The 26,977-nt window shown below is 34.2% G+C and overlaps 3 protein-coding genes, 1 long non-coding RNA gene and 1 pseudogene across 4 annotated transcripts; 2 read left to right on the forward strand and 3 right to left on the reverse strand.

Annotated features, from left to right (window-relative positions):
* The first annotated feature begins 332 nt into the window (after window positions 1–332).
* LOC120118185 lies at window positions 333–2,334 on the forward strand (annotated as a pseudogene).
* Window positions 2,335–2,711: 377 nt separating this feature from the next.
* Window positions 2,712–4,290, forward strand: LOC120118177. Its single transcript, XR_005515723.1, has 3 exons — window positions 2,712–3,006; window positions 3,460–3,576; window positions 3,711–4,290. It is a non-coding gene; the product is annotated as an uncharacterized LOC120118177 (long non-coding RNA).
* A 224-nt stretch (window positions 4,291–4,514) lies between these two features.
* On the reverse strand, window positions 4,515–26,345 carry LOC120118176 (transmembrane emp24 domain-containing protein p24delta9-like). Its single transcript, XM_039138303.1, has 6 exons — window positions 26,340–26,345; window positions 15,239–15,246; window positions 9,404–9,676; window positions 9,104–9,313; window positions 4,833–4,909; window positions 4,515–4,730 (listed from the first exon to the last, which is right to left on the reverse strand). Exons 3-6 carry the CDS (start codon window positions 9,608–9,610, stop codon window positions 4,586–4,588), a joined length of 639 nt encoding a protein of 212 aa, XP_038994234.1. The 5' UTR covers window positions 9,611–9,676; window positions 15,239–15,246; window positions 26,340–26,345; the 3' UTR covers window positions 4,515–4,585.
* Window positions 10,440–11,960, reverse strand: LOC120118174 (alkane hydroxylase MAH1-like). Its single transcript, XM_039138301.1, has one exon. It carries the CDS (start codon window positions 11,953–11,955, stop codon window positions 10,477–10,479), a length of 1,479 nt encoding a protein of 492 aa, XP_038994232.1. The 5' UTR covers window positions 11,956–11,960; the 3' UTR covers window positions 10,440–10,476.
* Window positions 20,629–25,176, reverse strand: LOC120118243 (transcription factor MYB106-like). Its single transcript, XM_039138344.1, has 3 exons — window positions 25,061–25,176; window positions 24,835–24,964; window positions 20,629–21,319 (listed from the first exon to the last, which is right to left on the reverse strand). The coding sequence occupies exons 1-3, from the start codon at window positions 25,167–25,169 to the stop codon at window positions 20,629–20,631; spliced, it is 930 nt and encodes a 309-aa protein (XP_038994275.1). The 5' UTR covers window positions 25,170–25,176.
* Window positions 26,346–26,977: the final 632 nt, after the last annotated feature.

Below are 26,977 nucleotides of genomic sequence, written 5' to 3' on the forward strand. Positions count from 1 at the left end.
TCTGACATGGCACATGGAAATAAAAACAATATTTGTAGGCTGACAATAATAAAGTTTTTTGTGTTTTCAAATTTTAGGATGAGTTGCCTTTGATGATGCTTGTATTTGTCTTGAGCAAAGAAACAGTTTAATTGGTTGCTCTTAAATTCCTCGATGCATTCTGTGGATTGGTTCGATATAATATTTTACTGACTAACACGGCTGCAATCTTGCTGTCAAAGTAGTTAGAAACTTCTTGGGTTAATTCACTTTTGTACTGGAATTTTGCTATTTATTCAAGTCCATCTATTTCAAACTGAATTGTTGATTTTGCAGGATTTGGAATTACTAAGCATTTGCAAATTGCAATGTCTTCATCGCATCTCCCAGCAACCACTGATTCAATTGCTCATGCCATAGAAGCCAAAACACCATCTGAAGCTATCTCAATCCCCTACCGTGTCTTAGAAAATCCTTCATCTTCTCCTGATGCCTTGCGGATTAAAGAGCAGGCCATAACAAACCTGTCCGATCTTCTCAGACAAGAGAACCGAACCCAATTGAGGCCCTTTTTTGCATTAATTCCCAAGGCAAAAACTGCCAAAATTGTACGTGGTATAATTGATGATGTAGCTAAAATACCTGGAACATCAGATCTCCAGATTTCTCTGTGCAGTGAACTCGTTCCGAGAAGCGACCTTTCCTACGCCAACGAGTTGAAGCAAAGCTTGCAGCTCTTTTGATGGAGAACAAGGAGTACCAGGAAGCACTTAATCTCCTCTCTGGCCTAATTAAGGAGGTGAGAAGGTTGGATGACAAGCTACTTCTTGTTGACATAGATTTGTTGGAGAGTAAGCTTCACTTCTCTCTTCGAAACCTGCCAAAAGCCAAGGCATCTCTAACAGCTGCAAGAACAGCAGCAAATGCAATTTATGTCCCACCAGCTCAACAGGTTAATATAGATTTGCAGACTGGAATCCTCCATGCAGAGGAGGACTACAAAACTGCTTATAGCTATATTTTCGAAGCATTTGAAGCGTTCAATGCTCTTGAAGATCCTCGAGCTGTAGTTAGCCTCAAGTATATGCTGTTATGCAAAATAATGGTGAGCCAGGCTGATGATGTTGCTGGTATAATACGAAAGCGGGGCTACAATACGTGGGGCCTGAACTTGATGCCATGAAAGCTGTTGCTGATGCCCATGCAAAACGTTCCCTGAAGCTTTTCGAGATTGCACTTCGAGATTTCAAGGCCCAACTGGAGGAAGATCCTATTGTTCACAGGCATCTTTTTTCCTTGTAGGACACTCTATTGGAGCAGAATATTTGCAGATTGATTGAGCCTTTCTCGAGGGTTGAGATTGCTCATATTGCCGAATTAATTGAACTGCCCGTGACCCACGTGGAGAAGAAACTTTGTAAGATGATTTTAGATAAGAAGTTTGCAGGGACTCTGGATAAGGGTAACGGATGCCTCATCATATTCTACGATCCCAGGACTGATGGCATCTACCCCGCAACATTGGAAACGATCTCCAACATTGGCAAGGTCGTAGATAGCCTCTATGTCAGGTCTGCTAAGATAATGGCATAGGGTGTGAGGTCTAGCGATGCTTATAGGTAGTCACTGCTCGCTTCGAACCGGGGACAAATTAACCATGGCGGATAGGGGTGTTCAATCGGTTAAAACGGTGGCTGATCGAACCGAATTATTATTAATCGAATTAATCGAATTTTTTTTCTTTAACCGATAACCGAATTGAACTTTTTTTTTTGAAAATATTAAATGAACTGAATAAATTTCGGTTAAATTGATTAATTTTCGAATTTACCGATTTTTTATAAAAAATTTCTAATTTATATAAAAATTGATTTTTTTAATTCAAAAAATAATTTACAATTAACTTAAATAATATATAATTATAAAAATAAAAAATTTATATGGATTTTTAATTAATTAATATTGATTTATGTTTAAAAGTTATTGGATCTTAAATTATTAATTGAGTTTTAAATGATTTGAGCCGAGTCTATATGTTATATATAATATATTTAAAATTTAATTTCGATTAATTTTGTTAATTAACCGATTTCGAACCAAATTAATCGTTAACCGAATTCTAAAAATTTATTAACCGTTCTCCGACCAAACTAATTTAGTGGCCGACTGAATTAATCGAACTAATTCGATTCAGACGATTAATTCAGTTAAAAGCGAAAAATGAACACTCCTAACCGAGGACGCACAACTGCGGACGCACAACTGCATGCTAGATATTACATGTTTAAATGTTTCTGTTTTGTGGTGTATCGCGGCAGAACATTTGATTCCAATATGCGGAGTTGATTCAGACTATCTTGTCATTTGTCTTGGATGATATTTTGCTAGAACACGTTTCAAGTTGTTTTTTTTAATGATTTAAACCTACATCATTAACCATTCGACTAATTAGTAGATCTCATATTTTTTTAACGTGGCTTTTTTTCTCAATTATCTCAAAAATAATCATTGTTTATAATTTTTTATTTGATTTGATGTTAGCTTAATCCAAAATCTATAAATTAATGTATTTTTTTTATAAATATCATTTAAATAATATTATTCTACACTAGAGCAATTTACGACGGTTCCCACTGTAATTATGGACACAGCTATTTTCAGTATGAAAACTGAAAATCAGGAGCAGTTTTACTTTTATTTATGTATTTACATTATAAGCCATAGAAATTATTTTTCCGTTTAGACAGATCGGACGGAGTATTGACGGCGCGTGGAACGGATGGGAAGGTGAGCTCGACGTCGTCGATCGATAAGAAGAAAGAGAAGGCAAGACTGAGCCGGACTTCGATGATCTTATGGCATGCTCATCAAAACGACCCCGGCGCTGTTCGTAAGCTTCTAGAGGAAGATGGGTCTTTGGATATGGTGCCTCCACGAATGGATCGACGTCGCCACCTGCCTCCTTGAATATGGCGCCGCCGATGTCAACGCTCAAGATCGCTGGAAGAATACGGTGCCACTTTAAAGGTAATTTTTAATTATCTAATTTACTGAAATCGAGATTTACTATATCTGAATGCGACAATCGTAGTGGACAATTACATTAAAATTGACCCTTTTCATAAATGGTCTTTAGAAGTATGATCTCATTCATCTCCCTATACACAGAGATAGCTGAATGTATACGCCCTTTTCTGCTTTTTAGAAAGATTTATTTATAAGCTCATATTTGAGAAAATTATGTTCTCATTTACAATGAAAAAGCACCCAAAGGAAAGATAATCATGACTATTCACTGAAGAAGGCATGGAAAATTTTCTGTAATGACAGTAATTAGCGTCAACTTTTGAAAGTCACTTCCACATCTTGCCCGAATAATCTGATGCTCGTTGTGGCATGATTAATTTGCTATCTGTCCTGTTTTTTTTTTACTGAATTTAGAATACAATTCTGTGTTTTCTGCTCTGTTGGTGCTGTCAGGATTTCCGGCATGAAGCGAAGGTGGTTGTAAAGCTCCGCCATCATAATGTGGTTCAATTCCTTGGAGCTGTCACTGACAAGAAGCCCCATATGTTGGTTACTGATTATTTAAGAGGGGTACATGAATAGACATGTTTCTCAATCCAATCTCTCTGTTGATTATTCTATTTTGAAACTCAAATTTTACTTCAATTACCTTTTTTATATTATCATTATGTGTATTTGCATGGTGATCTTCACCAATATCTCAGGGAAAAAGGAGCTCTTAGTTCATCAACAGCCGTCAACTTTGCAAGGTATACAAGAATGTTTCTATTTTAAGTTGTACAGCAGGTGGAAAGTGCAGCTACATGTGTCGTCCTGCTTTTGCATCCAAGTAAAACTTGGAGGAAAACAGTGAGAGAATTTAGAACCTACATTTGCTTCGACTCTTTACCCTTACTGAATATCCATATCACACACGTATCTAATATATTGATACGAGGATATGAACCTCTAAGGATCTTCTAAATATATAGAAAAACTTAGACAACTTTAACTATACTCATGTCAGATACACACCCATAGCATCCGTACCACATTTGTCAGTTTCGACAGGTAGTTGCTCTGGAGAATATGCATTTGCTGTGTGATTGCTTTTTGCACTTTCTAACATGTATGGCTAGAATCTTGCTCCGGAGAATATGCATTTGCTGTGTGATTGCTTTTAGTATTTTCTAATATGTATGGCTATTTTGCTAATCTTTACTTTATAAATTGTAGCCAGGGGAGTGGCTTATCTTCACAATGAGCCAAATGTCATAATTCATCGAGATCTAAAACCAAGGTAAGTCGGTTTCTGTTTCAGTTTTGCATCACAGGCACTATGCATTTCATAGACAGCGGGTTTATGTTGTGGAAATTTCTTTTTAAATTTGGAATGCTTAATGAACTCGGCCATCTTCTGAAAACACACAAAAGATTTACCCATTTCCTATGATTTCTTTCCCTTTTTCTTCCATGGTTAAAAACTTCGAATTGCATACAAGGTTTGATGAAATCAGCGATAAACATCCCAATGAAAATCTCTGTCAAAATATATTGCCGGAGTACAACATAAACAGTGAAAATCTATGGTCTTACAAACCTAAATGAGCTTCTTCTTTTCAAAGAAGGATTTCAGGTGCCAAAATTGTAACCCAGCAACCGATAAGCAAAGAAACAGCGAGAGGAACGACAACCAGAACATTTTGGAGGTCGTAGCTTTGTTCAGCTCCTGCATTTCTTCTTCTCTAGAAATCAAAAATCATATGCAGATTCGAAAACAGTGAGTTAAGAAATATGATTTGAAGGAAGAGAACTATGTTGCAACAACTGATAAGATGTTTCCTTACCTTTCACGCAGATATAACATTTCCTCGTGAATGGATTGAACAGTATCATACAGATTCTTCAGCTCCAGTTCCATTGCCTGGTATTCACATAGCATTCGTACGAGGGTAAAAACATAAGCACCATTTATGTTGCATAGTATTTCTCATGCTCATTTCCGAAATAAAGAATCCGAGCGACACGGAACATCAAAGTAGGTTTATTTCCCAATTAAGGGTGTACTCTTAGAGATCCGAAGCAATAGGAACACAAACCACCCTCGCATGTGTAAGTTCGTGAAGAGTGACAGTGGGACATGTGTTGGTAGAGAGGGTTTCCCTAATTAGCATGCATCATTACTGCAATAATCTTTAGCTAAGGATATTGTAACATTCCAAAATCAGGGCTAGTGACTAAATTGCAAATTTTGAAAACTATGTGCTCGATTTCGAAACAAGTTAAAAGTTCAAGGACTTAAATAAGAATATTCTGTATTAGATTAAATGGTAATTATGGAAAGTTTGAAGGTTATAATGGTAATTTTATAAGAAAGATTTCCCCCTTTATATAGGATATAACGTGGGAATAGAGGGAAAAAAAAAGAAGAGTCTGGAGAGTGGGTTCTCTTCTTCTCCATCGTGGCCATGAGCTCCAAGAAAATGTGAGTTTTTCAGATGATTAATTTCTTGTTGAATTTTTTTGTTGGTTGTGATCATTGGATGATACATAAGTTTAAGGAAAACTTAAGTTATCTTAAAACTATAAGATGGAAAAGATAATATGGATTAAAGATTAGGAGTTTTTAAGTGAAATCTTGAAGAAGAGTTGATAAGTTAAATTTGAAGATAAATTTGACTTGTCATCAGTTGAATTAAGAAATAGGAAGTGATAGAATCCAATTTAGAACATGTTGAGAAAATGGTAAGATTCTTGGTTTCCAAATTTAAGAGGGAATTTGGGATATAAAGTTGAGTTCAAGTGATATAAGTTGGCTAGGCTAAGTGTAGTTAAGTTTGAAGGGCTAAAATGAGGTTACATAAGAAGAATAAAGTAAGTTTGGGTGAATTTTCGGGCTTAAAAGTGAATTCTGGGCAAGGGGGTATCGATACCCATTCAACAGGTACTAATACCTCAAGAGTAAAATTAAGGAAGGAATTCTAGGAGTACTGATACCTTGAAGAATTGTATCGATACCCAGGATATCGATACCTTAAGGAAGGTATCGATACAATCTTTGAAGGAGAATTTCAGAATGCAATAGGGGTATCGATACCTAGGGGGAGGTATCGATACCCTTGTAAGAGAAAATTTGGATTAACTCTTTCTTCTAGCTTAAGAAATTAAAGATTGAATTATAGTATTTGGAATGTTAATATGTATACATGATTGTGTAGATATCGATCGAGATCAACGTCCAGGCAAGTCGAAAAGAAATAGGCATCGAGATAAGATAAGAAAACGATATTGACCAGTGAGGTCAGGTGAGTGCTTACTACTAGGTATACGAAGTTTTAAGGAAATAAGACTTGCGATGAGTCTATTTCCATATTAAATTATATGAATTCATGAATACGAGCATATGTTTGTTATGCTTTGTATGTGTGCATAAATATATATGTTGATATGCTACTGTGTGATTGATGTGCTACATGAGATAGGTAATTATAAGAGAGCAAAAGATAAACCATATGATAATGAATTATGAGACAAATTATGTAATAATATGATAATAGGATAAAAGTGTGTTTATGGGAACTGACATGAGTCAGATAAGCATGTGTAAAGGTCATATACATAATAGGGATATGAGCTAAACAAGTACATGAATGTATGATAATTTATGTAAACTGGTATAATAGAATTAAATGATTAAATGAGAAGTGAGATAAGCTAAATAATAGTGACCTATAGGATAATAGGAGAATAGTATATCAATTAGGAGAATTGAATATAAGCAATAATACGAACACATAAGATAAGTTATATTGGAAAAATTTAGGTGCTTAATGAAATAGTGACAAGCGGATTATATATATATATATATAGAAATATATGAGAAGTTTATAGGAACTATAAGGAATTGAACTAAATAAATAGATTAAATTGATATCTAAATAAGGTGAGATAAGAAAAATAGATTATATAATTTGTATGAATACATGTTAGTGAAATTAAATCACGTGAACAGTTATAAATTATTTATATGAGTACAAATGGAAAAGTAAGATAAGATGAGTAGAAATATCTTATAGAATAAAATAAAATTATATGAACATGTAGTATAAACTCTATGAGGGAGACCTAGGTGAAATTATTATATGATATGAGTATATATGGTATTATCATGCAAATTACATTAAATAGTACACGAGTACATGCATCAGTCTATATGTTATGGATAGGACATATAAGATATACTTGTGTGATAACATGAAAAGTGAAGTAAGTTCAATGGTATAGAATTCTAGGAGTATAAGGATATGTTTATGTGAATATGAATGGAATATATGTTTATATGATACATGTTAAGTGTCCATAATATATGTGATTTATGTAAAACATATGTAAACAAGAGATGACAATGATATACATGTCATATGAACACAAGAGAAGTGTTATAAGCTAAGTGATATATGGATATGAAATCATATGAAAAGTGACATGTACATGTGAACATGTAAAATGATATAAGTAATAATCATGCCCATGTTATGTGTCATGAGGGCTAGAGGTATAGTTGGCATGCCAACAGCCGAGGGTTACCTAAGTCCTTCGGGACATATGGACAATTACCTATGTTCTTCGGAACATATGGATAGTGGCCATTCGGGACATATTTCACATGCCACTCAGTGAGACTTATACGAGCTGTGGTGACAGCATATGTGCACAACCTCAATGTACTCGCATATCTTTAGTTCTCACATGTGTACATGGGCTATCGAAAAGATATTATATGAGTAAATTCTATGTGATGTTATGTGTTTGTTTGGTGATATGATATGATGTATATAAATGATAAGTATAGAATTATACGATAAAAAGGAATTAATGACAATAATATGATAATGGTAGGAATGAAAATAATTATATGCATGTGTGGATTTGATGTGTGAACGGATATATGTTTGAGTATGATATAAAAGTAATAAGAACGTAGATGGTAAAATATGTGCATATGTGTATAGGTTACAAGAAAGAATGTATACTTTCGTATGAAATGATAGCATTAGTTATTCATGCACTCATCGTTAGGAGTTATATTTTACCTTATATATATATTTTATGCTCACTAAGTCGTAAACTTAGGGTGTAGTGTTTCACACGTAGGTTCCGGAAAGCGAGAAGAGAAGTTAAGTGGAGCAAGACAGGTTAGCATCTCCCTTACAAAGTTCAGATCAGAAAAGAGATGTTTTAGATGTATTGTGTTACTTCGAATATAATTGGCATGTACTAATAAATTGAGTTTAAATATGCTCTGATAGGTTTTGTAAAATCAAACGGTTTAATTTATGTAAAATAACGAATTTTATTTAATGAAAGTTTAGATTTTCATGATTTTATGAGAGACAAGTTTTGAAAAGTCAATGTAACACCTCAGACTCGGATCCGGGTCGAATAAGAGTTGGGGGTGTTACAGATATGACTTGGGAGCATATGGGAAAGCAACTCTACGGTTTTTGCTCTAAGGAGAGTACTTCTATTTGAATAGTATAATCTCACAATCTATATCGAGTTAAACGTCGGAATCTTAAACTATATTCTCAGCACAACAGCAGCAAAAACGAACATGAAAGACAATGTGTGCATCTACTTTATAGCCCAATCCACATATCCAAATATTAAACCAATAACAATGAAATTTTCATGCGTAGAGATCGGCCTACTGAACTTTATATCCAGCGCCTAACGCTAAGTGAAGATGGTAGATCTGTATAAGTAAAGTTAACAAACCTTGACCATCGAGCAAAGGCAGTAATTTTCTATAGAACACCGAGACAGCAACACCCTTTAGCTTAAGCAACTTGGGTTTTAATATTTTTTCGGGTAGTTCCAATCAACCAAGATGACTCCAATGATCATTAGAAGAAATCTACTTAGCTTTCAACACTTAGAACTACAACAAGCAACCTAAATCGAATGTTTTACAATGCAAAACTTTCTGTCTAACTCTACCTGAATATGTATATATATAAGCAATTCACATAGAGAGATAAACCCTAAATTCAGAACAACAAATTAATGAAAATAATTGGATTTTTCTTCCATTTGTTGAAAGGATTGAAATACTTACATCGACTTGACCTTTCTTGGCGACGTTAGTCCAATCCTTAGTGTGGACACCAGTCCTCCAATCAAAATCAACGGTCACCGTGATCTGCGGCGAATGCTCCGCCACCCAAAAGCAAGCCATGTAATCTCCTTGCTCCGCCGCCGTAAATGCAAATTGTCCACTCTCCACCTTTTCCGCCGAGTGAAAACTGTTCCCATACGACGACGTTACCTACAACATATAATTTACAGCCAAAACTTCATCATTACTATCGAAATTCGAAAATCGAAAAAAAAAAGAGATTGGATTTTTTTAAAATACCCTGACGGTGAGCTTTTGAGAATCAGGCAAAGGGTGATCTTCGTTGGGTTTAACAACGTGGTACTTTCCGACAGTCATTGAATTGCTTTTTATGTCTTCGGCGATGCATTTAGTTTGACCCGATTGCAGCTCAAACCTTAAAGATTCCGATGCAGGGGATAAAATCCCGACCAACAGAACCAGGACCAAAACCGATCGGAGAATCATGGTCAACGAAGAAACTTCGATTCGACAAACGGAGAAAGAAAAACAGTGGGTGCAAGAAGAGGAAGAGAACGGAAAAAAGAATAAAAATAGAAGTTTGTGAAAATAATAGACAGAGGTGGAAGTTAAATATGCTACGTGGTGGGACGGAATTGGAAGAGACGTAAACTGTGAATACTTTTAGATACGCTAACGTCTCGGCAAGTTTATTACATATCCGGAAAACATAGGATTCGTCCTTAAGCTGTTTTGTCTTTAAAATATGGGTAAAATAATATTAATGCCACTTAATTACGTATTCAGTAATAATTTAATTATTTTTAAAATATTATAATTTAATTATCTAATTAAAATATTATTATAAATTAAATATTACATAAAATAATAATGTAATCTAAAATAATAGGAATTTTAATTTTTAAAATATATATATTCTATTAATTTAATCTTGATTCAAAATAAATCAATAAATTTAATTATTTATATTTAAAATTATCATTTAAAAAAAATCTTTGTTCTTCTTTTAAATTGTTTATTCTTCTCCTATAGATATTATATTACTTTCCTAATATAATAATGATATTAATATAATAATAATAATAATAATAATTTAACATTAATTTATTTATGATAGTTTGTTCTGATTTAATAGACTCATTCAATTTAAAAGTGTAAAAAGAAACTAATGGATAAAAGCTTTAACATAAAAATTGAATTTTAAATTAAGATAAATTTGATATAATATATAAATTTTGAGAATTAAAATTTTTATTATACTAAAGTATAGTAGACGTCTGTCTAAGAACTCGTATTTGTCACAAGCAAATTAACAATAGATAGAGATGAGATGAGCAGCATGCATGGGATCATCAAGTCCATCTGTTATTGATCCTAGCCATGAGTCCATGCTTCATGTGGAAGACAACGCTATTCTTCGGCTCAGATGGGTGATCCTTCAGTATCTGAATGTCATAGTTATATATTATCATTGCTGCGGTCGCCTTCATCATCGTTAAAGCTAATTCCTTCCTTAGACAAATTCTCGGCCCTGCACTGAATGCCATAAACTGGTAATGTGGCACGTGTTTTATCTCCCCATGCTCGGTGATCCATCTCTCCGGCTTGAATTCATGGCAATCGTCTCCCCAAACTGATCTCATCCTTCCCATCGCATATACTGCAATCACAACATTCATGCCTCGCTCGATTCTATGGCCGCTCGGGAGTGTGTCTGCTCCAACAGCTGTTCTCGATAGCAGTGGTCCTGGTGGGTACAGTCTCAACGTTTCGCATAATGCTGCATGTAGATAAAATAATTTGTTCAATTCTTGCGGGCTGCTTTCAGATATTTCATCTCTGATTTTAGCTTCAACGTAAGGATGCTTGGCGACACTATAGAAGAACCAGGTGAGAACCGAACTAGTTGTGTCTTGTGTTGCAAATATGAGACTGACAACGTTGTCCCTCATCCCTTTACGAGTAGCCGCTGATCCGAAGGTCCGGTGATAAAAAGCTTGGTAATTGAAGCCATCCTCATCTTTCTTTGAGATACAATCTGCAAAGACACGATCAATGGTTTCCCGAGCATGTTTAAGTTTCTTTTCTTTGCCGATTCCCAGCCACCTATGTAACTTCCACAGATTATGGGGCACTAAAAAACGAGTAAAAGCCGCTTCACAGACATCTTCAAAAGCCTGGGAGAGCACGTCTTTTCGAGATTCGGTGCTCAGAGAGTTGGGATTGTAGCCGATGGACATAATCCAAGCTATGTCGAGGATGTGTTTTAGGAACAAATCTTGAAGGTCGACGACTAAAGCCTGTTCAGAAAAATGTTGAAGGACGGGGATGAGGCCTGTCTGTATTCTGTCCCAAACAATGTCCGTCATGGCATCATGGAATTTGTGGTGACTAAAGAAACAACGAGCAAGTTTTCTTTCAGATTCCCACTCTACCATATCAGCACTGAAAAGGGTGTCTCCCAAAACATCCATATGCTCCCTCCATTTCGACCCTTTGGGGTAATTAGCAAAGTTTGTGCTCATCACATGGCGCACATTTGCTGGGCCACTGGTGATCAGGATTTTGGCGCCGGTGAGCCATGAATATTGTTGGATGTGCATCGTCTGCTTGCTTCGTTCGAGGATTTCAGCCATTTTATTGTGAAGACATACTTCCAGGTTTGGAAACAATATTGAGAAAATCCCGAGCAATATCCTCTTGTGTGGGAGTTCACTGCAGGATTTAGAAGCGAAAAAGAGGATTGTTATAGTAATAGAAGCTAAGATTGAGATGAGAAGAATAGTGCAAGCAAAGGCATCCATATTATTATACTGTTGTATTTCAAACATGATTTTGAGCAGTATTTATACTCGGGTTTCAAATGTAAAGCTGAAAATAGACTGATAGGGCATTTAATAAGGAGAAACAGCTGAAGATTTAAGTGCTACAATAAGCTAAAAACTTGAATTAGAATGCCTCATAACACCTCAGTCTGCAGATTTACACAGAAAACACCCCAAAACAATTCTTTGTTCAGTTCTTAAAAGGTTGATAAATCGGGCTCATTAACAATCTTTCAACAGAAGAATGGAATAAAACACGTACCTTATAGTCAAAAAGGCCTCGGAAGTTATTGGAAAGCTATGAATCAGTCATTGGCAACCCAGAGCATGAAGAAAGTTAGATTGCTGTTTCAAACAACTCAGGGTCAAAACTCGAGTCGATCAGTGACTAAAATCAATCAGACATTGAGTGTTTCTGGAAAGCCATAAAAGAGTCATTGGCTACTCAGAACACGTTTGAAAAATTGTTCTTTTAAACAATTCAGGGTGCAAAACTTGATTCAACCAGTGACTACAATCAATAAGGCCTTCGGTGTTCTTGGAAAGCTATGAGGGAGTCATTGGCTACCCAGATCATGTCAAAAGATCGTTCTTTTAAGCAAATCAGGGTGCAAAAATTGAATCAACCAGTGAATAATCAGCAACCTGAAAGATCATTCTAAGCACTAGTTGCAATATTAAAGAAATCTAAACAAACAAAGATGATTCATATACAAAAAATGTTTGTTTCGGTGACTAATCACCGGAATTTTTTTACAATTCTCGTGAATTTTCAACCTTTCCTCTCTTTCAACATTTTCTTAAAAAAAATTAAATCAGTAAGTACCCAAAGAAGTATCATCCTTTGACATCAAAATGGGCCAATTCACCACTAAAAACACTTCAAATTTAAAACCCAAAAAAGCAGCCACCTCAATTGTTCTTCAAATCCTCCTCGGATTCAATTTTTTTTCTCAGAATTTTCTTTAGCTGCCTTTCCTTTTCCCAACTCCCTAAGGACTTCTTCATGAACTGCTTTCTCGGCTTTCAATATCTGCTCATAGTAGTCTGGGTGATCCTCCATGCATTTCTTCAGAGCAACTGTTACTTCCACGCATTTGGCGGCGATGTCGTCGCCGTTCTTCTCGGCTTCATCCACGCAATTTTCCCAAGCCACGAAGCTTTCCTTGCAGCCTCCGGATTTCATGAACAAGCAAAACCCACACTCTTCTTCTTCTTCTTCTTCTTTCCCTCCTGAATTCGAGGAATCGTCGTCGGGTCGATCAGGCTCTGGGTCAACTGCGTTGTGCTCTGGGATTGATGGGGTTCGAGGATCGGAGGATTCCGGGTTGGGGTCGACATTGAAGGACTCGGTGAGTTGGAAACGGGTCGAAATCAACGAGTTAAGAGCTTGTGTGAATCGTTGTTTGTTGTTGGAAGTAGGCATTCGAGGCAGCTTCGCTTAAAACCTCCTAAAACCCTTCAGAAAGTTTTATTCTTTTTACTTTTCTTATTTTATTTTAAAAATATCAAAACAAGACGGACTATTCTACTTGTAATTGAGCCCAAATAAAACCGGGACAGATCTTAGACCATTAATTTTGGTTTAAATATGTCTTTGTCACCCCTTACTATTTCAAACTTTTAAATTTAGTCCATATACTTTAATTCTGTAACATTTAGATCTTCCTCTATTTTATTTGATATAAAAATCTTGATCTCTCTTAAAATTTGTTCATTTACTTGAGTTTTTCTTTTTGATTGAAATAATAATATTTGTTGATTTGTAGCAGCTTGCTACTTCTTTTGGATTTAATATATATATTATCCCAAAAAAATTCAATTATATATTTTTAGAGTTTTTAAGGGTCTATGGAATAAAAATACAAATGTAGATTATTGACGGGAACAACTGAATTGTGTGGTTGTTATATACAGTGTACCTCTTATTTTTTTAGCAAAAAGTCGCAACAGATGAGGAATGGACCTGACAAATGTTGAACTTGTCAAATAAATAATATCTCTTAAATAGAAAAATGAAAGTAGTATAGAGAAGTATGATCGATCCATAAGGATTAAGAAAATTAACAATGTCATTTTTTAGATTGAATAATTTGCAAAAACAAAAGAGGAAGATTTTAGAAATATTGAGAGTAATAAGATAAGAATAAAAAGTAAATGAAAAATGATGAAAAAGTAAATAAAAGTAATAAGGTAAAAGAATTCGATTGAGATGATATAGCCTTAGACTTTCCTTAGCCTCAGTTTCGGTCGATCATTGAAATATAATTCTTTCTCCTTGATGCATGTCGGTTATAGTCAACAGGGCTCAACCCCTGTAACTAACTGTTCTCTTCAGTTAAGTGATATTTCCAAGTGTATCTCTGAAATTCAGTCTTTGCTGGACTAACCACACCTATCGTCGTTAGCACAAGGACAACTTTAAGTTATGAAAAAGGACGACTCAAGTTATAGTATCTTGTGCTAATGACTCAGAAGTCGAATTACGACCAACCGATTTGTCTTCCCAATTACAAGTCAAATCTCATTTCAAATCAATGACTTTTTAAGATAAAAGTATTGTAACTTTTGAGAGAATGGCCTATTGTCATTCCCAATTTCTAAAGAATCGAAGAATATTATCCGAAGTTGTTAAGAATAAGTCTCAATTCTCATGATTTAGAAATTGAGCATCACAAAGCTTTAGGTTAAATAAAGTTTAGTTAAGTACGGATTGGATGATGCTTAGTATTATGAAAAGTAAATAATGAAAAAAAATAAAAATGAAAGAAAAAAAATATAACTTTAATAAATAACCAAAGAAATACAAATTTTAATGAGTTTTAATGTTGAACCTAGAGATATTTATACTCAAGAATTTATTTTTAGAGATGTTCATTCTATATTTTCTGGAATTTTAGGGTATAAAAAAATTTATAAATACTCTAAGATCTTCCGATAATTGTGAATGTAACCCCCACAGACCGATAAGGGTAACCAGATCCGATCTGGGGTGTCACATTTGGGCCACCGGAGCGACCCACTGTAAAAATAGCGGAAAATTTAAAACTTTTATTGAAACGTGTAACTTATAAAATCAGTTGTCACTATTTAAAAATAAAACAAATTTCCAGACTCGTATATAAATCAAAATACAATTACATGCCCCCTAATCACATGTACCATACTCTGCAACAACGCCGGAAGAACTCCCTTACTGAAGTCGATAGATGCACTGGTACAATTCTTTTAACCTGAAAAAGGTGAGTAATAGAGTGAGCTTCGAAAAGCTCAGTAATACAGAACTACCAGATGATGCTGAAGAACGTGCATATACAGATAAACATACATATCCTTATTATTTCCAAACATTTACAGATTTTTATGCTGAGCAGAGATCCTACTGATATTTCAGATGGTAACGGGCAATGAGCTTTCAGTTCAGAAAAATATTTTCGATGACTGAGTTCAGGAGATCAGAATAGGTTTTCTAGTGTGTTCTCATAAAACCAGTAAAAAGATATATATATATATATATATATATATATATATTTAAAGCATATATATATATACACCCCCATCATTTCACAATCTGTTTGTGTAAGTTCCCCGGAACCATACACCCCGCACAACCAGTAACAGTAAGGCTCTGAGCACACAGCCGAGGAGCCTGCAGTAATCTTCCTCCAACAATAAACTCCCCAGATAAAACATTTCTCCGTCGGTAAACGGAGATATCAGAAATCAAAACAGAATTCATATAAGATATCAGAACATAATCCATATCAGAATCAGAACAGAATTCAGGTAACGTATCAGAACAGAATTCAATTCGGAAATCAGATAAAATATTTATATAATTAGGGAACAGACCAGAGTTTACAGGTATTATTTAGAGGTACTGTATCAGGCAGAGAAACACAGTTATTCAGTATGCCGATAGAATATCGTAATTCAGGATCACTATTGGAAGAGTTCAATAACTGACAAAATCATCAATTATTCAGAATATGACTTGAGCTGTAAGGAAGAAATGAAGATTCAGGACATTTACAATCTATGTCGATTGATCGGATTATCAAACAACTCTTAAATGAATAACTCCCAAAATTAATGCTTGTCGATTGATCAATTCATTGTTCTTCCAGGGTATTTACTCTTTAATACCACAAACTCTTGTCCATAGATCATTTTCGAAATCATCACTGAATAAATCTTCCAATGTCTTTATTTTAATTTTACGCTTATAATATATCATGAAATACTAACGTGCTTGATTTGTAGTTCATGATCCAGAAGAACAGTACATTGTGTATGTTCATTAATGTTTCCAGACTCATTCACATCACTTACTTAATCCTTAGTGCTTGAGGATGCTTAGTTCATTTAGCATTCAAGTCTATTCCAGTTACTTCAGGATTTTCCAGAGTAATTCCGTACGTTTCTGAATCTCATATACATATGTACTTCCGTTCAGTTCAGTTTGGTATTCGTGGTTGATTTGTCGAACAAATATCCAATTCTTAGTACCGAATGCAATCTAGAGTTGAGCTGAGCTGAATACTTCCAAAATTATCATTGAGCTAAACTTGAGTAGACGAACATGCATTCAAGTAATATCTATTTCGTTCAGGTACTGACATATTATTAAGGTTGATCTGCTCACTTAAGTTATGTTCCATAACTTTTAAAGGTAGTCCAATACCTATGCTTATTTGGATTCCTTAATTAATCCAAGGTATTTACTTAGTTTAGGCCATAAGGTTATTTTGGTAATTTTGGTGTTCAGTTTTATTCCATTTATTTCAGAGCTCGAGGATATCCAATCATTCCTGAGCTTGGTGATATTCTTGGGTCATTTCCATTACAGGGGTATTTTGGTCATTGTACAGATTCAGTGTACTTTAATCATTTCATTCTGCCCGATCTTACTATTAAATTCAATCTTATCATTTATTTCAGTCCTTTCGAACAATTCTGACAACAGAACACCCCCGACAAATTGTTCTTCAGGTATTTACTCATAACTTGGATATTTCCGGGTCAAGTGCCTTCTCAGATTTTACAAACGGAACATCAGGAATTTTCCTGCACTAAGTCAGGATTTTAATAATCAAATCCGTACTTAATCGAGTTAAGTACGAATCCTCTAAGTATTTTCTCATTTAGAGTCAACTCAGACTATTCTATCTCTTAAGGCATTTCCGTAATTTCTTAACCAGATAATTTCGATATTAGCTCTTAACGAAAATAATATAATTTAGAGATCCTATGATTAATTGCTTTCTTGAATACTCTCTGATCTTGAAACGGTTCTCTCAACAAACTTCTAGTATCCTTCACAAATTCTCATAGGATTAAAACCGGTTATCCATAATTTCCAAATAAAACTAACATTTCTTATACACATCAATATTTTTATCAGATCAATATGTCTGTAAAATCCTCTTATCTAACTTCCATATTCAAATCTTGTCTTTTTATAACATAAGGGTATTTTCATAATTTTACCCTACCAGAGTATTCTCATAATTTCCCATCCAAGTACCTTTAACATTTAACCTTTGATGAAATAAATTATAAGTTGCAGATACATGGCTGATTTCTTTATCACTAATCACAAACTTGTAATTTAATCTCACAATTCCTTAATCTCTTATATTAGTCATTCGATCCGTAATTAGTTACAGAATTTCTACCACATCATATCGAGTGTATAAACTATTCAACTCCACCAAAGTGACCAACATTATCTTGTTCATGCATTTATCAATATAAACATGTTCCACAAAGCATAAAGAGGTAGTAAAGTATTACCTCGATTTCCGTGCAATACTGATCGACCATAAAAATTCCATTCGTATGCCTTTGATCTTCAATTCAACTTCCAATAATTCCTCAGATACATATCAACATAAATTATATCAGAAACGAAGCTTAATTGCGATAAACGGATCGAATCGGGTGATAAATCAGTGAAAGACGGCTTACCGGGTTCGAATTTGGCGAAACGGACTTCGGATTCGGATTCAGGACGTCGAAAGCATAAAATATGACTTTTCAGAAATTTGGAATTTTCGGTCAAAATCAAAGTCAACGGGTTTGACTGGAAATTTTGAGGCCTTCGGGTTCGAATGTCGAGAAAAGGACTGCGGAATCGGATTTGGAACGTCGAAAAATGTCAGGATAGGTATACTCGGTCGAATTCAAAGGTCGTTTAATGCCCGTTCAAAGCCGGTCAAAGTTTTGGTCAACAGTGGTCAACGCCGGTCAATGGTCAACGGGTCAACAGGTCGGGTCGGGTAAACGGGTCGGGTCGGGTTATGACTGGTCAAACCAGTCAACTATGCACCAAAACTGGTCAAACCGGTCATTTGGACCATCCCCACGCGCAGTGGCGGCGCGTGGGACCCCTTCCGGCTCCCTAAAAATCACGAAAAAATTCTTAAAAATCATTTTGAGCGATTTCAAGATACTTACAAAGCTCGGTTCACAATTTTGAACGGCAGAGAGCTCGATTTCAATAAATCAGAAACTTTGACCGCTTCACCTCCTCACGAGCCGCTGTCGACGGAGACCAAGGATGACACCGGCGAACTCGAAACGATGCAACGAACACGATGGTGCGAAAGGTGTCGTAAACGGATGACCCGATCGTTGTAAATCGATGAAAAACTAACTAAAACCGAGTTATTACCGACGATACTTCCGACTGAAATTAACGACGAATGGCGATGATTCACGACGAAAGGTTTGAGGGGTTTTGTTTCTCGGTTGACAACGAACATGATGGTGGTTTCGGCTCGTCGATCGGAGGTCGGACGACGAGTAGATCGGAGAGGGAAAATCTTGAAAATTTTCCAGAAAATATACGGGAATGAGGGATTTAATAAAAATGGGTAAACCATGAGTTTAGTCACTGAACTTCCTGCACTTCTTAAAACGGTCTTCCAACTTTGAAATGTTACAATTTAATCCCCAATTCTTTTCAAAAATACCAATTAAATTCACCAATTTATATTTTCTTAAATTTAACCCCTAAATTGAGGTGTTACAGTGAAGCACGAGAATGATATACAAAAATTAAAAATTAACGGAGAATGTTCTAATACGTGAAGGATAGATTTCAGCATGTACTATAGGGGAGAAGTTGCTGCCTGAAGTTGATGTTAAGAGGATTGGTTGTGCATCTATGAAAAAAAAACCCAAAGTGAAAGCTGTTTATGATGACGGCTCTGGTTTATGGGTACTATGAGAACATGAGGAACATTTATTGGGAACACCCTACGTTGACCGGCAAAACAATCGGGTTCATCAACCGAGTCACGAAGAGCAGCAACAGAGTGAGAAGCCATTGCACAACATGAAGGCATCGGCAGAAATGTATTTGCTGAGCTTCACAGATGTGTTGGTCCACATTCGGGTATGTAGCCAGGGTCTTGGATGTTTGATTATTGAGCAGCAACTTTACTTTTGTAGCTTGAAAAAGGAGATTTGGCTCAAAACCCTAAGCATATTTTTCTTTACATCTCTCAATAATAATAAAAAATATAGCAATAATAATATTTTTAGGTAATTTTTTATTAAAAATATTAAAAAATAATAATCAAATCAGTAACATATTTCTTTAGTCGTATATTAATACTATCGTTCAGTAGAATTCGTAGTAATATTAAAATTTGAAGAAAATGTGGAAGAGGAGGGGCCCCCGAGCCCTGACATGATCTGTTAACTTTGCATCGCTTTAAGTTGCATTTACAATGGACCAGAATCTGTTCACCACCATAAAAGCGTGTGTCTGTACTATTCATTTCTAATAATTGTTTTTCCTATTAAGGTTTTAATGAATAAATTAGTATTTATGTTTGTTTTTTCTTTTTAAAGATATTTATGTTTAATTTTTTTAAAATTTTTAATATTGTACTAGTGTTTATTTGTTTATTTTTTTAAGATATCCGTCCTCGATTAATTTATTTAGTATTTATGAGCATATTCGTTTAACTTTCGTGAGCATGCTCGTTTTATATATCCGTGAACATGTTTGTTTAAGGTTTATGAACATGTTCTTTTATATGTTTGTCAATATATTCGTTTAGCGTTCACAAACATGATTGTTTATATATTTTAAAATGGTAAAATTATGTCACTAGTCTTTAAACTCCTTAGGCTTCAAGATTTGAACTCCTAAGATCACTTTGTGTTTAATTTAATCCCTACTTTCACCAATATTTTTTAAATGTAAAAAAATAAAAGGAAAATGAGAACCAAGTAAATGAGAGTATAAATAAGTTGATAAACGAGCTTTCAAACAAGTTTTTTTTTTAACATAAACGAACCCACCACTATTTATGTTCATTTGTTTATTAAATGAACATAAAAAATTTGTTCATGCTAATTTATTTAACTTAGTAAACGAGTGATATATGAACATTTCACCAAACGCTTTGTCCACTTACACATGTAATTATAAATTAGAAGATTTTGTAAATATGCGTCAAATTTTAGTCACATATTTATAACATTGAGAATTGTACGAGTATAAATGGATAGTGTCGTTAATTCTTTAAATCAAATCAAAATAAAATTAAAATCAAAAATAATAAGCAATTAAAAAATTTAATCGAAAGATGTCAAATTCTCAATGCTGGATTCAACGTACATATCTATGCATAATTCCCATAAAAATATTTGGTGGTTTTGTTAAATAGATATCGACACCCCAATGTCCATCGGGTAATCGAAATCATACACGGAGATATCTGAAAAACCCTCGACGATGTTTGGATCCGTTGCAGGACCAGTCCAATGATACGTAGTATCACGCAAACACATGGAGTTATCAAATCCTTCATTCAATTCCGATACTTGGTACTTCGATCTATCGTCCTCCAACATGAACTCATCTTCAACGATTCCTCCAACGGGTGTAATTGAACCGGCTTCAACTAGACCAAGCTCGTAAGAGCTCTGGTTCGACCCGAATATAACTTGGTTCGAGTTGGTGGTGGTGGAGGAGATGGTGAACATGTCAGAAACCACGCTTTCCCATGCTTTGAGAACGTCGAGGCACTCTGATTTATTATTAGTCGATGGTGTCGAGCTTTTGTTGTGATTGTTCTGCTGTTGGGAAGTTTTTGAAGATGAAAGGATTTTGTTTGACTCCTTAACCAACCTGGCTTCGGCTTCGAGCCGGACACTCTCCCATTGAGCCATGTGGTTCAGTGTGCCCGCCTTTCGATCATTGTTGCAGCTGAAGAAAGGGTTAGATTTGGGCTTGTGGGTGGTGGGATCGATCCCCATCTTGTTAAGCCTTTTCTTAATACGTGTGTTCCAGTAGTTTTTGATCTCATTGTCGGTTCGGTTGGGTAAGTGAGCTGCAATGGCTGACCACCTTCACACACAACAAAAAACGCTACGTAGAATTGTCTGTGACTGATCAGGAAAAGGAAAGAATTGCATGCATGCATGCGATACCAAAATTTCCCTATCTGTAAATGGAATGGTTCTTCAATCGTCAACCTAAAATTGAGGGGAATGTCTAAGGAAAGGCGGACTAATATAAGGCTAAGAGACAGAGTGACTAGAAATTTAATATGATAATTAACAAAGTTGGTTAAGCGCTATTGAAAATGTTGACATAATATAATGTTGTAGGTGGAAAATATGAATAAATATTAAAAAATTTGGTAACCGATAAACTTTGGTTATCGGTAGGTATCGATACATATATATAAATATCAGTACATGAGTTTATGAGTAGAGAAGAGGTTGGAACTTAAACAAACTGGTTGAGTGCGATCGAAAATATCGAATTACACATAATATGTTATATTTAGATATCGATACTTTTTTCTATTCATGTATACAAGTATCGATACATGAGAAGAAAACAGGTTGGAACTTAAACAAACCGATGAAAATTTAACATTTGAGGTAGGTTGGACCGGAAAAAAATGTGAGATTTTAAGTATCGGTAATGATGTACAAGTATCGATATGTGTAGTAACATATAAGAAACTTAAGAAAATCAGTATTCTCGACCGAAAATGTTGATTTACACATAATATATTATAGTTTGGTATCGATACTATTTTTCAATACATGTAGACAATTATCCATACAAGTGTTGATTTACATGTAAGAAGTATCGATATCGTGCACACAAGTATCGATATATATAGTATAATATAAGAAAGTGAAGAAAACCTGTTAAAATTAGACAATATCAGTTTATCGAGACCAGAAATGTTGACTTAAACATTATATGTTATAGTTTGGTATCAATACGATTTTAAGCATATGTATAAAGGTATCATTATTTTAGTACTTTAAAAGAATTGCAATAAAAACGGCTCAAAAGTATTGATACCTTACAAACATGTATTAATACATGACAATATAATGACAAAACTGGTTGCAATGTGACAAAACTGCTTACGAATTTGACAAAATTGGTTGAAATAGACAAAACCGATAGAAATTTGACAATACCACTTGAAATTGGACAAAATCGATATAGCACGACTGATTTTGATAATACCAATTTTAATTTGACAAAAACGGTTAAACGCTACCGGAATTATTTACGTTAACATAATATGTTATAGTTTGGTATCGATACTTTTGTAAGTATATGTATAAAAGTATCAATACTTAAGTCATTTAAAAGAATTGCAAAAAAGAAAACGGCTTGAAAGTATCGATACCTTACACAAAAATATCGATACTTGGGGAATAGTATCGATTAAATATAATTAGCATAACTGGTCAAAATATTTTGAAGGCATAACAAAAGTATCAATACATTTCTATGAAATAGAAGGCATTACATAAACACTCGTATTTTTTGAAATCGAAGCGTTTTGGCTGCAACGAAATAAAAGCAAGGCGTTTTTGAAATTGTAGTTCTTTGTTGTTGCGAAACAAAATCAGAATCGAATCGAAAGGTATGCTGTCGAAACCCTAATTTTTTTTGTTGTATTCGAAAATAGGGGTTAAGGTTTAGGGTTTTCGAAGTAAAGAAAGATTTGAGACCGATTATAGGTATATATTGATATTCTTGGTAGAAAATAAATATCAATACTTTTATAGAACATTATAGGTAGAAATTGATATTGTAGGTTGTATATGTTATAGGTATCGATACTTGTATTAGAAACTACTCTATTATCATTCCTTTGAACGCAAGTAGTTACTATAGGATCAGTTATCGATACTTCTATATTGGATAAATTGTATGTAACTTGTATTTGATTTAATTTAATGTTTGAATATTCATAAACTGATATATGAAGGATAAACGAAGTCAATGGATCTCTCAATTGTTCTTCGCGAAGATGACTTTGAAATGGAGCCGAAGAGTATGGAGACTGAAGAAAATCGAAAGCAACTACTAGGTGGATATATGTACTTCTAGTAAGTATCAATGTATTTGTGTAATTGTTGTTGAAATGATAATTGGATTAAAGTATTTAAGAACTTGAAATTAATTACAAATTTCAAATCTTGACAGTATAACTGAATGCCAAAGGATGAAGGAAGCTAGTAATTACAACTCGGGTTATATATGTAAATTGAATTTAGAATGAGTATTATTTATCTTTAATTTATTGATTAAGAAACGTTTATGCTTAATTTCATGTGAGACAAGAGGTGCTTGGCAAATGGAAGTCGATGACTGATGCTGAGAATGAATCATATATGACATTGTCCAAAAATGACAGAAAAATATAAAGCTTTGAGGAAATCACATTAAAATACTGTGATAAATGATATCAAGAATGTATTTTAAAAAATGTAAAATGTGTCGATAAAGAGTAGCATCAAAAGAGTTAAGTGCATAATTAAACACTTGACGGACAATAAGAAAGAACATGTGCTGGAAGAAAAGGGATTTGGAGAGATCCTTGAGAATCATGGACAAAGTCACGAAATCAAGATAAAATTATAAAATTTTAGAGATCAAAAAATAAAACTTTAATTAACTAGTAATTTTTAAAATAGGTCATAATATATAATTTAGCTAAAGTGTTTAAAGGTTTAAACTAAACTTTTAATATTTAAATGAGATAAATTTGGAATTACCCATTTAGCCCAAGGCTTCAACGAGCTCCTACCTTCTTCCCTGTTAACTTATAATCGGGAATTATAATCTGATCCGAATTTGATGGTTTACAACTTATAATTCGATCTAATCTTATAATTCCATATATATATTTTTAAATTTAAGTTCAAGTAGGGTCGAGTTAGATTTTGTGAAGGATAAAGTCATGTTAGGATCAAGTTCAAATTTAGAATGAAAAATATCAAATCTGACTCAACCTTGTATAATAGTATAGTTTTCTCATATATATATTTAGGGATAATTGCTATAATAGTCTCCTCTCTCTATATATTTTCAATTAGATCATTATTTTACGGAATAAAATGAGAATTTTTTATATTCAGATCGAGTGAGTGTTCATCCTTGATTTTAGGTTAGGTGAAACTTCTCTAAACTTAAATCAGATGAAATGTTTGGTACTGCCAAAAATTCGACCTAAGTCGATCCATTACTATCCCTATCTACCATAGTAGTAACAATTATCTTGGAAACAAAGGCTTGAAGCTGAAATACCCAAATATAACACAAACTTTACTTTCCTTATTCTAGACCTATTTTGATTGAACTTCAAAAAACTGATTTGTTCATTATGAATTCAAATCCGACCTAATTCAGTTAATCATTAAAATAAAACAATCTAAATTAGTAACTGAACTAAATTCTAAACTATCTGAATCCTAATATGACTTAAAATAATTCATACATAACTGACTAAAAACAAATAACCCGAAAAACCTTGGGACCAAAACCCAAAATATAGAATCTATAGTTTTGAGATACAAATATAGAATTGCCATCTTTACCTGTTTCCAATAAAAGCATGGAGTTGGATGATAGTTTGTTCTTCTTGTAGAGTGAACTTCCCCCTCTTGAGATCAGGTCTCAGGTAATTGATCCACCTCAGTCTGCAGCTCTTTCCACATCTTCGAAGCCCTTCTTCCAGATGGAAAAAGAAGAACAGTTTAATTAATCATTTATATATGCAAATGTAAAAACCAAAATGTATATATATAAAAGATATTTAATTACCAGCTTTGGCAGGCAAAGTACGCCAATTCCTGAAGCCATGGTGTTCGATATAAGCTAAGAGCTTCTGGTCTTCATCCGGAGTCCACGACCATTTCTTCAACAATCCCATGGCCTCGCCGCAACCTGCCGGCCGTGCCATTTTCAGCCAATGTATTTTTCAGTTTAGAAACGGGGAATATGAATCTGGAGATGCGATTCTGGGGTTGAAAATGGACACAGCAATATATAGATACATGTATGGAATCTTGGTCATAAGGGGGACAAACAACCATTATTTAGTAAGCTAGCTGAGTGGAGCTGTAACCGATGGACAAGTGGCGTTGGCCCCCCCAGTTTCTCAATAATTTTAAATTCCTCGAGCTGCCCTATTATTATTATAACAAAAGAGTATGATGAGTGTTCTAAATTGATAATATTTGCTCGTTAATTCTTCGTTTTTATGAATTTATTGCTGCTGATTTGATTGTGTTATTCTTATTTTCGTTCATATCTTACTTTCTAGAATATGTAATAAAACGGGCGCATTCTGCATTTTTTTATTATTTGGTCACGGTTGGAGACATTGGCACTTCTCTAGGCATGACACGATCTTACGTGACAATTTATAGAAGGTTCAGTCATCAGCCGTTTTTTAGAAGATCTAGTAAGCGCCTTCTGGAAGATGGACGAACATAGATATCTTAGGAGATTTATTTTTAATTTTAAAGTTTGAATTTAGAAAACATTTGGAATTATCTTTAGGATTATTTTAATTTTAATTTATATGTTTATCTTTAGGGTTTTAGAGGCTATAAATACCCTTTTGGGGTAAGCTTAAACACACAACTCAAAATTTATTCTTCTTCCTTCTAGTTTTATAAAGTTATTTCTTTTCTTTTCAAGTTTTCGTTTTCATTTTTATTTTAAGTTTTATTTTAAACATGCTAAGTATGACAAAAGTCATACTTAGCTAATTTTCTCATAAGCCGAGAGCTGAAGCGATGATTCAATTCCAACGTGAGAATTGAAAAGCACCTTAATAACTTCGAAATATCTATCTCGATCTCTGCGCTTATTTTTTAAAATCAAAACAGTTCCAAAATCAAAGATTGACTCTGGTCAAGGTGTTGCGATTAAATGTTTGGAAAGAATGATAGACTTATTGAAAGCACATTTGAATTCCTGGTAACACACTTGGCGAGATTGTCTTGCCAAGAGGGAATTGAGATCGGAATTGATAGTTATTGAAACAACAATCCGAGTCGGTTTTCACGAACTTAAACGGTTATTGATCTACGACAATTGATGTTGATTAGATCAATTTCCGAAGCTGGAATCAAATATTGCCTCGGGTATTCGGTATACAAATAGAGTCACGAGGATTATCCTTGTAGACAAAGTAACCGACGTGAATCCCGAAGGAAAAATCTAATTTGATGATCCGAATGAAATTAAGTCAAAGCGAGGCTTGAGGTTATTTTTACCATATTCATTTTCAACCTTCAATTTTTATTTTCTCTATTTTTTTTCTTTAAATCGCTTTTTATTATTTAATCCTTTTTACCAAACCTTTTTTTACGACTTATCGTCTGGTTTAAACAATTCAAACAGAAATTTGAAATTTTTTAAGTCCCTGAGTATCGACCCTTACTTTTCTTTACTATGTATTTCCTTTATTTGTTAATTGAGAAGAATAAATTTATTTTGACATTAAAACGACAGTTGCAAAAGTCTATGAAATTAGTGTTTTGAACAGTGCAATTCTTTTTTTATTTTTAAAAAGGATGTACTTTGTATGTTACAACTTGATCTTAAATATAAAAACGACATGATCATCCGCAACTTGTAACTAAGCAATTTTGGTTCTTTGGATCATATATCACCAAATAAAGAAATGCCTGCCATCGGCATAAACATGGGCGGGTTATACTGTGAATT

This window comes from Hibiscus syriacus, unplaced genomic scaffold, assembly GCF_006381635.1.
Source record: "Hibiscus syriacus cultivar Baekdansim isolate YM2019G1 unplaced genomic scaffold, ASM638163v2 tig00110327_pilon, whole genome shotgun sequence".
NCBI classification, from domain to species: Eukaryota; Viridiplantae; Streptophyta; class Magnoliopsida; order Malvales; family Malvaceae; genus Hibiscus; species Hibiscus syriacus.